Source organism: Eublepharis macularius, chromosome 4 (assembly GCF_028583425.1).
Source record: "Eublepharis macularius isolate TG4126 chromosome 4, MPM_Emac_v1.0, whole genome shotgun sequence".
Classification (NCBI taxonomy): domain Eukaryota; kingdom Metazoa; phylum Chordata; class Lepidosauria; order Squamata; family Eublepharidae; genus Eublepharis; species Eublepharis macularius.
The window spans coordinates 168610556-168622947 of record NC_072793.1 but is presented as its reverse complement, the minus strand read 5'-3'; the positions used below and the strand labels follow the sequence as shown (position 1 = coordinate 168622947).

Below are 12392 nucleotides of genomic sequence, written 5' to 3'. Positions count from 1 at the left end.
ATACAAAAATGGCAGAAAACATTAGAAACATATTAAGACCAGTGAGTTAAATCTAAAAGGCCTAAGCCAAAACAAAAATGTTGCTTTGATTTCTTTCAAGAAGGGTGGGATGAAACCAAGACAGTGTGCTGAACAAACCTAAGATGGGTTTGGAATTAATTAAAAGAGCAGATAGTAAAATACTGGAGGAGGAGGAATCACATTACAGCCAGTAGTTTTTTGACGGAATTAATTAATGTTTTTTAGATTCAGATCATTGTGACAAGTGTTCAGAAGATCAATATTCAAATGAAGACAAGAATCAATGTATTCCCAAGAGGATTGTGTTTCTGTCCTACGAAGAACCTCTGGGGATTGTCATGGCTTTCTTTGCACTACTCTTGTCCCTGACCACAGGCGTTGTTTTAGGAATCTTCCTTAAATTCCTGGAAACTCCACTTTGTCAAGGCCAACAACCGGGATCTCTCCTACATTCTTCTCGTCTCCCTCCTGCTCTCCTTCCTGTCCTCCTTCCTCTTCATGGGCCAGCCTGGGAAGGTGACCTGCCTCCTCCAACAGACTGCCTTCAGCATCATCTTCTCTGCTGCCATCTCTTCCTTGCTGGCCAAAACCATCACGGTGGTGGTGGCCTTCATGGCCACAAAGCCAGGGAACACGATGAAGAAATGGCTGGGGAAGAGCTTGGCAAACTCCACTGTCATGACCTGCTCTGGCCTTCAAGTGGCCATTTGCAGTGTCTGGCTGGGAATCTCTCCCCCCTTCCCAGACTCCGACATGCACTCCCAGCCTGGGCAGATCACACTGCAGTGCAACGAAGGGTCTGTCGCCATGTTTTATACGGCCCTTGGCTACATGGGCTTCCTGGCTGCCGTCTGTTTCACGGTGGCTTTCCTGGCCAGGAAGCTGCCTGGTTCGTTCAATGAAGCCAAGCTGATCACCTTCAGCATGCTGGTCTTCTGTAGCGTCTGGGTGTCCTTTGTGCCCACCTACCTGAGCACGAAAGGGAAATACATGGTAGCCGTGCAGATCTTCTCCATCCTGGCCTCCAGTGCTGGCTTGTTGGGCTGCATCTTCCTTCCCAAATGCTATGATCATATTGAGGCCTGGTCTGAACACAAAGGAGCATCTAATGAGGAAGAAAGAAAGAAAATAGGTGATTTTGAGGAACACTTTTTAGAGAACAGGAAGGAAAGCAGCGCTTCTCCCTGTCACTTCAATTTTTCAAAATCATCATATGTAATCCCACAGCCTCCCACCCACAAAATCATATCTTTCTGGATCTTGTTGTTTTTAGACCCTGGCTTATACTGATAGTAGCTATCACTGCTGAAAGTGTAAGTCCCATAACATAAGAACAGTCAACTTCCCTTGATATCATTGTGATGTAGCAGTTAGGATCTGGAAGACTTGAGTTCAAATCCCCAGTCCACCATGAAGAACACTGGGTGACTGTGCAGACCCACCTTCGGTGACATGTGGGGTGGGTATTATTATTCGAATCATTCTCACCTTTGACCAACTCAGGGTGAATGCAAATCCAAAATGTCAAAATGTCAAAAACGGCCACTTGCAAAGTAATCTGTGAGAGTTTGTTGAAGTCAGTCTGAGACTGATTTGTACTCCATTTTCCCCTCCCCACCTGCACTGTTCCAAGGGCCATGATTGGCTGTTACCAACTGATCAAACATTCCAATCAGGTTTTAAAACATGCAGCAGAAGGGTAGGACTTTGAACTGCCCACTGAATCAAGCATCCTGTTTCACACAGCAGCCAGCCAGGTTTTCAGGAAGCCTGCGAGCAGGGCAGAGAAGCCAGAGTCTCCCCCATTCCCCATCAGCAAGTGGCATTTAGAGATACACTGTCTCTGAACATGGAAGATTTATGGTTTTATGGCAAAGAGCCATGAGGGACCTCTACAACAAAAAGCGGCTAGAGATCATAGACTCGTAGGGTTGGAAGGAAACACCAAGGTAATCTAGACCAACCCCCTTCACAGTGCAGGAAATTCACAACTACTCCCCCCCCCCACACACACACACTCCCAATGACCCCCTGCTCCATGCCCAGAAGATGGTAAAATACCGTCATGATCTGTAGCCAAACTGGCCTGGGGGAAATTGTTTCCTGACCCCAAAGTGGCAATCAGCATTACCCTGAACATGTAAGAAGGGGCCACGAGAACTAAGCACTGATGTGACACTTCCTGCCTCCCTCTCACAATCTGCCCAGGCTCACAAAATCAGCATTGCTGTCAGGTGTCCATCTAGCCTCTGTTTAAAAACCTCCAAAGGAGAGCCCACCACATCCCGAGGAAGCCTGTTCCACCGAGGGTCTGCTCTAACTGTCTGCAAGTTCTTCCTAATGTTTAGCTGAAAACTCTTTTGATTTAATTTCAAGATGTTGGTTCTGGTCCCACCTTCTGGGGCAGTGGAAAACAACTCCACGCCATCCTCTATATTGCAGCCTTTCAAGTACTTGAAGATGGTTATCTCCTCTCAGTCGTCTCCTCTCCGGGCTAAACATACTGAGCTCCTTCAACCTTTCCTCATAGGACTTGGTCTCCAGACCCCTCACCATCTTTGTTACCCTCCTCTGGACACGTTCCAGCTTGTCTATATCCTTCTGAAATTGTGGTGCCCCAAACTGAACACAATATTCTAGATGAGGTCTAAACAGAGCAGAGCGATACCATCACTTCACGTGATCTACTTTTTATGTAATTTTATGTACTTTTTATTATGAATGCTGGGAATTCAGAGGGTTTAGTATCCTGTTGCAATACATTGTTATAACATTATAATGCCAAAAGGTGTGGGGGGGGGAGAAGCCCTTGAGTGACACAGTGGGGAAAATGGTGGATACTAGGGGCTGAGGGAAGGAAAATGAAGCAGAAGGAAAATGGGGGCAGGACCATAAAGCAGCTGCTCCTTTCCCCTTCTAAGTCCACCAAGAAATGTATTCTTTTAATGAAAGCTGTGTACTAGAAGATGGCGGCAAGAGGTTCTTTATAGATGTTAACTACCTTTTTAAAAAAAAAAAAAGGTGCAAAAAATCCCTCTTGCAGCTTGGAGGAAATAGTGGTTGTGGGAGCTGAATCCAGTAAAGTAAGGGGGGGTAAGTCCGTGTAGACCACAGGTCTATGCCTTCAAGCACCTTTGAAATTTTGAGATGGACTGCTGAGCACCACCCCAAAATGGCTGCCAGAGGAGGTGCAGCCAAACCCAAAATGGCTTCCACGCTTTTGCAAAAAAATTGCCAGAAGGGGATTAAAAAGAACCTTAGGGAAGACCAGGGGAAGAAAAGGATAAATAAAGAAAGCCTGAAGGGGGAATGGGAAAAAAGACTGAATGCTTACTAGTTCTCCTGACCCTCCAGTGACTACTGCTGCTACTGCATTAACAGAAAATCCTTGCATTTGAATGAAGGCAGCCAATGACAAGCCCTGCCTTACAAAGCCCCATCCCACTTTCCAAAAAGCTCAGCAGGCGCCACTGGCCAATGGCCATGACCACCGTGTTGGGGAAACCTAGTGTAGATTCTCCATTGCTAATGCCTCAGCATTTACAGCAACAGGAATAATACAGAAATATGTAAAAACACCCAGAGAGGTCAGTTGCTCTACCAATTAGCTCCCTTATATGGAGGCAGGCCCTTGTCTATCAAGGTCAATCTTGTTTCCTGTGACCGTCAGGCAGATAAAGGTCTTTCATCCACTGCCTGATCTGTTTTACTGGAGATGCCAGGGATTGAACGTGTGGCCTCTGGCATGCAAGGCAGAGGTTCTACCCCTGAGCCACAAGCCCCTCCCTGAGTAGAAATTGGCATTCCCCATTCCAAAAACACCCTCCCTTTCCTAATCTATGATTACACCACCACCAAGGAAATATGTACACTCAGTGGTACATGTGTCAGAGCTACATTTTCAAAAAGATGAATTGATGACTGATTGCAGATGATTCCAGCTCCTGGGAGGCCCAAGCAATTTATCAGCCTTCTTTGGGGTCCACCACAAAATGGAGTTTCTTTCCAATTAACAAATTATAGACTCATCTTCCGAATGTATTTGTCCAGAATAAGTATTATTACCTGGTATTCTAATAGGTTTACCACATGTATTTTCATGCCAGGTCTCCTGAGATTTAAACTATAGTAAATGCAGAAATTCAGTCCATTCCCTCCTCTCCCATTACTACACCATGCTAGCAAAAAGCCCTACTACCCAATTATTTAAAAAATATATAGTATTAATAATACCTGGTCACCTTGTGTGGCTTAAACCAATCATTTAGGGCTGCAATTGCATCCTGCATCAATCATGTTTCAGAATGAGATAAGCAAAAGGCAAAACAGGCTCTCTCTAAACACAAACCCAGGAAAACATCAAGGAGATTTTGGCCAAAATATACAAACCATCCTATTTGAATTTGGTAAGATGCAGGATGGAATGAATTACCACTCTTCCTGTTGCTACACCAGTGAATCAGGTCCTTAGAGCAGTGGCCTTTATTCAAGCATTCTGTGGGAAAAGAAAAGTATACATTGACTTGGATGCAACTGAATGTTTCCATGACTGGAAGGACTTCCACCCATGGAGCATGGCTTCCATTTGTGGAAACCTGTAAGCAGAGAAGAAACATACAGCCCACCAGCTATGGACCAGGGCAGGGGCACTCCTCCCCTGTCCCTGCCTATATACAGAGACCCACAAGTGGATATGGAGAGGGAGAGCTCCTTTAAAGGGACAGGTGCAAAATCTAGCAAGTAACAAAGCTGATATCAAACCTGGAGTTCATGGTCCAGCCAGGGATTTCTGCATAAACGCGGAGATGGCATCCCGCACAGTGTTCCCTGCCGCAGAATGACAGTCATCGTTGCATTTATATGTTTCTTCATTTGTGGGGAAAAGTAGAGCCTGTCTCTCACGCAGGTCACCGAGGACAGCATGCCCTCTCTCCTCACAGATGTTGTGCAGAATCACACAGGCCGTCACCACCGCTATGGCATTCTCTTCCGCAACTGGGAGCACCGTCAGGCACTGCCACCGGGCCTTGAGTCGCCGGAAAGCACACTCAACCACACTCTGGGCTTTGCTGAGTCGGTGGTTGAAGAGGGACTGATTCCTGTCACCGTGTTCCTCATAGGGCTTCATAAGCCAGCGCCGTATCGGATAGCTGCTGTTCGCCACAATCAAGGGTGGAACTTGCACGTTGCCAATGGTGATAGTTGGGTTCCCAGGCACAAAAACTCCTCCATTCATAGCTGTATAGATGGAAGAGTTCCTGAAGATGTGGGCATTGTGATTATGGCTGCTCCATCCGACCGCCACATCAATGAAGCGACCGGTGTGATCCGTTGTCCCCTGGAGAAGTATGGAGCAAAACTGCTTCCTGTACTCCTCGGCCTGTCGGACTGGTGCTCTGACAGGGATGTGGGTCTCTCCGAGTGCCCCAATACAGTGAGGAAAGCCAAGGCATCCAAAGCCATCCATGATCTGTGAGGGAGAAGAGAACAGAAGAGTCACACAGCAAAAGCGGCAACAGCAGGCAAAGGGGACATCCCTACTGACATCAGTTGTGGCACACCTGGTCCTTTATAGATTACAGAAAAGGGAGAAAGAGCATGCCAGTTCCCTTGTGTCCTAGAAATGCCACCAATGCCACTGCTGGGCACATGGAACAACTATCTTGTTGTGCTCCTGCACATTAATGGAATAGATGAAGGAACCAAAATAAGAACATACAGAGGAATACCTTCCACAAGCCTCCGTGCCTCTGTTTACAAAATAACAACAACAACATTCGATTTATATACCACCCTTCAGGACAACTTAATGCCCACTCAGAGCCATTTACAAAGTATATTATTATTACGCCCACAACAACAAACATCCTGTGAGGTGGGTGGAGCAGAGAGAGCTCTGAGAGAGCTGTGACTGACCCACGGTCACCCAGCTGGCTTCAAGTGGAGGAGTGGGGAATCAAACCCGGTTCTCCAGATTAGAGTCCTGCACTCTTAACCACTACACCAAACTGTAGAGATGATGATTGAAAAAAGGGTAAGTGGACATGCCAAACACACTCTGAATGGGACAGGCAGGCAGGCAAGCAAAATTTTCCAGGAATTCTATTTATTTAGAAAATTTCTACCTAGCCTCTTCAGAGACTAGATCAAGGCAGCTCACAAAATTAAAATATATAACCAACTAACTAAGCATTAAAAACCCAGCCTAAAAGAATCCTCCTAATGACTAGAAGCAGACTTTAAAGACAATTTTAAAAGATCAAACACCTTATTTAAAAGCCTGGATTGAAAGGAAAGATTTGGCATAGAGCCTAAAAGACAGCAGGTCAGGTGCCAGGCAAGCCTTGAGAGGATGGGTCCTCCACAAGCAAGGTGCCAACACTGAAAAAGCCCTGTCTCTGGTCATTACCCACTGGTTATGTGGCGCAGCCATTTTGGCACGCTGTACTACTATAGCAGTTAATAGTAGAAAAAATGGTGGGGGGGGGCTCAGAATTTAGGAAAACCCTCAGAAGCACCAACAGGGAAGCGAGTATGGCCTTACCTTATCAACCTCTCCAAGGCACACTGTCTTATGAAGTAAGTCTAGCTCCATAGCAAAGCACACCTCCACAACTATTTCTGCCACCGTGGATCGGGCAACCCCGAACTGCTGGCCCACGAGGCGGTAGCATTCTCTGTTGGCAAGCCACCACACTGTGATAGCAACCCTCTTCTCTGTCGCTATCGGTGCCCTCATGACAGTGCGCTGGCGCTCGATACGTGGTCTGAGGACTTCGACGATGCTGAAGAGCGTGCCTCGGCTCATGCGGAAGTTTTCAATCCATTTTTCGGCATCCCAGACTTCTGTGACAAACTTCTCCCACCAATCTTCGCGGCAGGGGTACACCCACCAGCGACGGGGTACACCCACTTCAGCAAGGGCATACCAGCGCAACCTTGTTGGGCATTTCCGGGGAAACCTGGCCAACCAATGGGGCTGTCCTCTCCCCTTGCTGTGGAGAACCTTGTGGCAAGAGGCGATCCATTCCCGAGATCTTTTTCTCCTCTCATGTTGGTTACGCAGAAGCACCAGACAAAGGTCCAAGCTGCTCCTTAGAGCACAGAGCAAGACATCCAACAACAAGCGATAGAAACTGAGGAGGGGGGACATCTTGGTTTGGCTGCTGGTACTTTCCCCAGCCATGCTTTAAAGTTACACTGCAGGAATTCACGGTACAACCAAACGTTTCAGACAGGAATTAAATGGGCAGCCAGTCATTCCAAATTACACAGAGCAATGATTTCCCCATGTACTGGATAAAAAGGAAATGGTGGGCAGTGCTTAAAGCTGAGGAATACTCCACATTCAGCTGGCATGGCGTAGTAGATAAAGTGGTGGTTTGGGGCCTGGGAGATCCAGGTTCAAATCCCCGCTCTGCCATGCAAGTTTGCCAGGTGATCTTGGGCCCATTACAATCTCTCACCCTCTCCTGCCTTAGAGTTGCTTTTGCAAGGATAAAGCAGAGGAAGGAAGAACAATGTAATGAGCCACTCTGGGTCCCCACAATGGAAAAAAGGGATATAAATAAAGAATAGTGCTCTTTTTGCTATTGCATTATACCCATGTGTGAATCAAAAGGGGGGGGAGAGGTGTGGTGAGAAGCCACAGGAAATGTCATGAGCACACCCCCAATATCCAATGCAAGTTGATGCAAAGCATGTGTGGAAGGGGAAAGTTACAGGGGCAAATGGAGAAAATGCACAAAATATCTAAGCATGCAGGAACCCCATCGGCAACATAGGGTTGCCAACCTCCAGGTGGGATGTAGATATCTCCCAGAATTACAATTAATTTCCAGACCACAAAGATCAGTTCCCCTGGAGAAAAGGGCAGCTTTGGAGGGTGGACTCCATGGCATTATACCCTGCTAAGGTCTCACCCCTCCCCAAAGCGCACCCTCTCCAGGCTCTTTCCCCAAGTCTCCAGGAGTTTCCCTATGCAGAGCTGGCAATCCTACAACATGCACGCCTTTGCATCCACAACAGTGCTGAAAACCATACAGAGAATCGTCGCTGTTTTGATGCAGCCAAAAAAACAACCACGTTCCCTTGCTGTCTGCCCCCCCGCCCCCCCCCCCCGGCATTTAGAGATAGACTGCCTCTGAACAGAGATTCTCTTTTGCTATCTCGCTAAGCAAATGCCCCACGACGTTTCCTTGCCACCTTTGACCCACGCCCGCTAATTGACCGTCACACCTTGTGGCCGCGAGTTCCGTATGTTGCGCGAAGTTAAGTCCTTTTTCGAGCGGGCGATCCAAATGTATACCCTTAGGAAGGTGCCATGTTTTCTAAAGCCTCTTCGCCTCGCCCCGCCACTTTAAATCGTCTTTTTTCCCCTCTTCTCAAAATCCCCCAATGCTTTGGCTTCTCCTAATTAAGAACTCAACTATGCGTCCAGGATCCTTTCCTCTTGGTGCATCTGGAGACGTCCGAATCGCAGCAGATGTGCCCAGCTCCCTTCTTCACTGCGCAAAAGCAGCGCCAGGGCACGAAGGAAGGATTGCAGTGGGGGAAGAAGGCAGCTGATAAGCTCCAAGCACGCCAATTTTTGTCCATAGGTTTCCCTTGGCCAGAGAGATCGGGCTCTTAGAGAGGCTACACACGAGGGAATGGGAGATGGGGGAAGACGATAATGGATACGCTTCCTGCACCGTTTTGCCTTCGTCTTCCTTGCAATCTCTCTTTACCCGCTCTCTCCAATGAGCGGCTGTTGGGTGTGCGCAGGGGGTAGCCGCCAGTTTCAAAGTAAAAGGGGCAGCCACAGAAGGGGCGAGGGAATGCATCTGCGCTTGAGTAGTGCCTTTTTTTGGAGAGGGAGGAGCGCAATGCACCGGCTCAAATGAACCAGTGGCCTTTGACGGAGCACGAGAAGCGCCGAGTGGCGTCCATCCTGGAGAAGATTATCCCACACCCTGTTGAGCTGGGGCCAGAAGAAGGGCTGACCCCGTACTGGGAATCTCGGCGTCAGGCCTTCGGGGAAACAAACAACAAGGAAGATCACAGACCTTCCGCGGAGGAACCGGACAATTCACAAGCGTTTAGAGCATTGAAGTGCACCGTGCCAAATTCAGTCTTCAATCGCAATTCAATAACATAGAAAGTGCATGGTGCTAATTCATAAATAACTACAGCAATCAATAGATACACATTCAATAAACACTAAAATGTCAATAACCTAACAGCAATACAATACGCATACAGAGAGCACATCCAATTCATAAACACGTTACGCTATTGTAAGAAATTGTAAACAATATTTATTATTTGTTTATTTTATTCGATTTAAACTCCGCCCTCCCCACAGATGGGCTGAGGGCGGCTAACAACATTAAAAGATAGATTAAAATCACAAAAACAAAGTCAATAATAATTGGTCGTGGACTTGGGAAAACAACGCTCTGGAAAGGGAAGGTGGAGGTCACTGGAGTTGCAACTAGGGGGTGAGGGGGAAGCTGTTTGGTTTGCTATGGGGGAGCAGCGGCAGAAAAGAGGGAATGTATCACCCTGGGATGGTGAAGGAAGAGGTGCGGAGGGACTATTTTAAGGCTCGTGAAGGGCAGTGCCACAACTTCTGGAGGCCGGAGACACACCCCATCGCCACGTTTTTCCAGTGGTCTTGCCCTGTCATGAATGCTGTAGCTCCCTTTTAGATTCCCTGAGAGCAATATTTTCGCGGGCTCTGTTTTTTTTAAAAAGTAGGCACTTGGACTGACCATTCTGGGTCCTGGAGTTCTTGCCAGTTTTGTTTCTCCACCCTGCTTTCTTTATATGAAGAATCTCAGTTGAAAATTAATTTGGTTATTTGAGACATATGAATTCGAGCCTGTGCATTGTGGAGTTTGCTTCCTTCCTCCCCAGCCAAGATTATTCAGGGTTTTTTTGGGAGGGAGGCTAACTTTCATGGGTGATTTGCCCCAGGTTCAGTGCTATGGGGAAGTGTTTGAAGGGTGTGGGGTCTGCTTCTTTTGTTCTTTTCCAAACCTGCTTTTCTATGAAAGTTTCCTATGAAACTTTCTATGAAGCTTTCGGAATGGTCATAGCAGAACCTGTAAGGCTGCTGTGTGGATGGAAAAATTTGGATTTTCCAGGTCCCAACCAAAGGGTAGCTACCTGCCCCTGTAGCAGTCATTTCCTCCTCCTGCCGCAAGGGAGGCTTTTAAAAATCAGTAATTGAATATTGTTATATTGATATAACAATCTGTATATCATGTTCTCTGATTTCTCAGCTTCAGTTTTTTAACAGAAGTATCTAGCCCCTTTCGTTGTGGAGATATAAGGGGAAAGGCATATCTGCAACAAAAAAGCTAGAGATATTTTAAAGCCTAGAATTCAGAAAACCTGATATACAGACTCTTATAACATTATAATGATTGAACAATAATCAGCTGCCGATTTTTTAAAAACTGAAAATGCCATTGGCAGGAAGGAGGAAAGAATGGTCACTGCCAGTGGACTGAAGCAGGGAAATCACAGAGGAACCTGCCATTGTGCATCCATTACCACTGTGCTGTATTGGCGGAGGCCAGTACAGCACAATGTTAATACAGGACCACCTACTAAGTAAACTTTGTTCCAAGAATTCTGCTTGCAAGCCAACCTTGCAAGGTAGACCTTATGTTTTAATTCCCTGATAGTCTTGGAGATTTGTCCTCCAGTCCCTAGGGATAGACAAAGGGACTGGTGGCAGCAACCAGGGCAACTGTGAGGCTTTTCTCTCATTGCCAGTTTTGTTTAAAGGACCACCAGATTATGCATGCTCTTCCCCACAGTTGGGTGGAGACAGCAGCCCCAGTGAACCTTGGTATAAGGTAGGCTGTGCTGGGAGTTTCTAGCTTCCCTTCCTTGATACATGCAGCGCATTTCAAATGGCTACAGCTTCTATGTAATTATTTTTATTTATTTTACTTCATTTATACCCTACCCTTCTCCTCAATGGGGACCCAAAGCAGCTTACATAATTCTCTCCATTTTCTTCTTCAAGAAACCCTCTGAGGTAGGTGGGGTTGAGACTTTATGACGGACTTGAGGTTACCCAGCCAAGCACCATGGCAGAGCAGGGAACCAAGCCTGGGTTGCCCAGATCCTAGTCCACCACTCTAGCCAGTGCACTACACTGGCCCATTCAGAAACAGCTGTCTCCATCACAGGAGGATTCTTGGCTTGGAACTTCCCAACATTTTGTAATGGCCCTGCTCATGGCAGCCATTTTGTGATCGGTTTCCGCCTCTTAAAGGTGCCCTTTTGCAATGCTGTCACCATCTCAAAGGCCCAAAAGCTCAGGGCTACATTGTGATACCCGCCTTCCCTATTCCTTGTCCCTCTTCAGTAGGACAGAAATTCCCTTTCAAAATGTTATCTCAAATGTGGTACAGGTGTTACCTTCCAAATTCAGAAACCAGCTACAGTGTGTGTAAACCAGATTAGGTAGAGGAGTATAGCCTATTGTATAGGTATAGCCTATTGTGCTATATGTGTAGTGTGGTGGTCAGAATCTTGGAGGAGGATCAGGATTCAAATCTCCACTCAGCTATGAAGGTCACTGGCTAATCTCAAGTGAATAATTCTCTCTCTAACCTGCCTCACAGGAGGGAAGGCAGCATGGTATAGCCCGATCTTGTTACTATTGGGATGTTAAGCAAGGTCGGTGCTTGGATGGGGGACTACCAAGGAAGACTCTGCAGAGGACGGCCTCTGATTCTCACTTGCCTTAAAAGCCCCTTTCCCAGGTCGCCAGAAATAGGTTGCAACTTGACAACACATATGTATGTAACCCACCTCGCAGGGCTGTGTGAAGATGTAATGGAGAAGGACCGTGTGCACTGCTGTGAAATCATAGGAGGGAGAGTGGGATAAAAAAATGAGAATTTTAATATTAGGCCTCTGGGAGAGAATTACTATTCCTTATTGTTTATTTACCAGTACACAAAATATGTATGCAGTACAGTCCTCTTGAAATTACCATGCATAACAAGGACATCCAGCTATGTAAAAAGACATACACACAAAACTCCCCACAGAGGGGCTAAACAAGACACAAAAGGGTTGATGGCCGTCTCCACTGGGTTGTGTGATACTGAATGAGGAAAGAGGGGTGGGTGGAACAAGTAGGGTTGCCAGCCTCCAGGTAGGGGCTGGAGATCTCCCGGAATTGCAAGTGGTCTCCAGGCCACAGAGATCAGTTCCTCTGGAGAAAATGGCTACTTTGGGGGGGTGGAATCTATGGAATTATGCCATGCCAAGGTCCTTTCCCTCCCCAAACCCCACTTTCGCCAGATTTCTCCAGGCTTCACCCCCCCCCCCCAAATCTCCAGGAATTTCCCAACTTGGAG

The 12392-nt window shown here is 46.9% G+C and overlaps 1 protein-coding gene across 3 annotated transcripts; it reads right to left on the bottom strand.

Moving 5' to 3' along the window:
• Positions 1–969: 969 nt before the first annotated feature.
• Positions 970–8092, bottom strand: LOC129327161 (putative nuclease HARBI1). Of its 3 annotated transcripts, none has more exons than XR_008596777.1 (4): positions 6566–8092; positions 4783–5491; positions 4411–4516; positions 970–1126 (listed from the first exon to the last, which is right to left on the bottom strand). XR_008596777.1 is itself a non-coding variant. In XM_054975641.1 (3 exons), exons 1-2 carry the CDS (start codon positions 7205–7207, stop codon positions 4790–4792), a joined length of 1344 nt encoding a protein of 447 aa, XP_054831616.1. In that variant the 5' UTR covers positions 7208–8092; the 3' UTR covers positions 4284–4516; positions 4783–4789. The 3 variants fall into 3 exon arrangements, 1 of the variants encoding a protein (XP_054831616.1); XR_008596778.1 differs by having other exon boundaries at positions 4454–4516; XM_054975641.1 differs by lacking the exon at positions 970–1126 and having other exon boundaries at positions 4284–4516.
• Positions 8093–12392: the final 4300 nt, after the last annotated feature.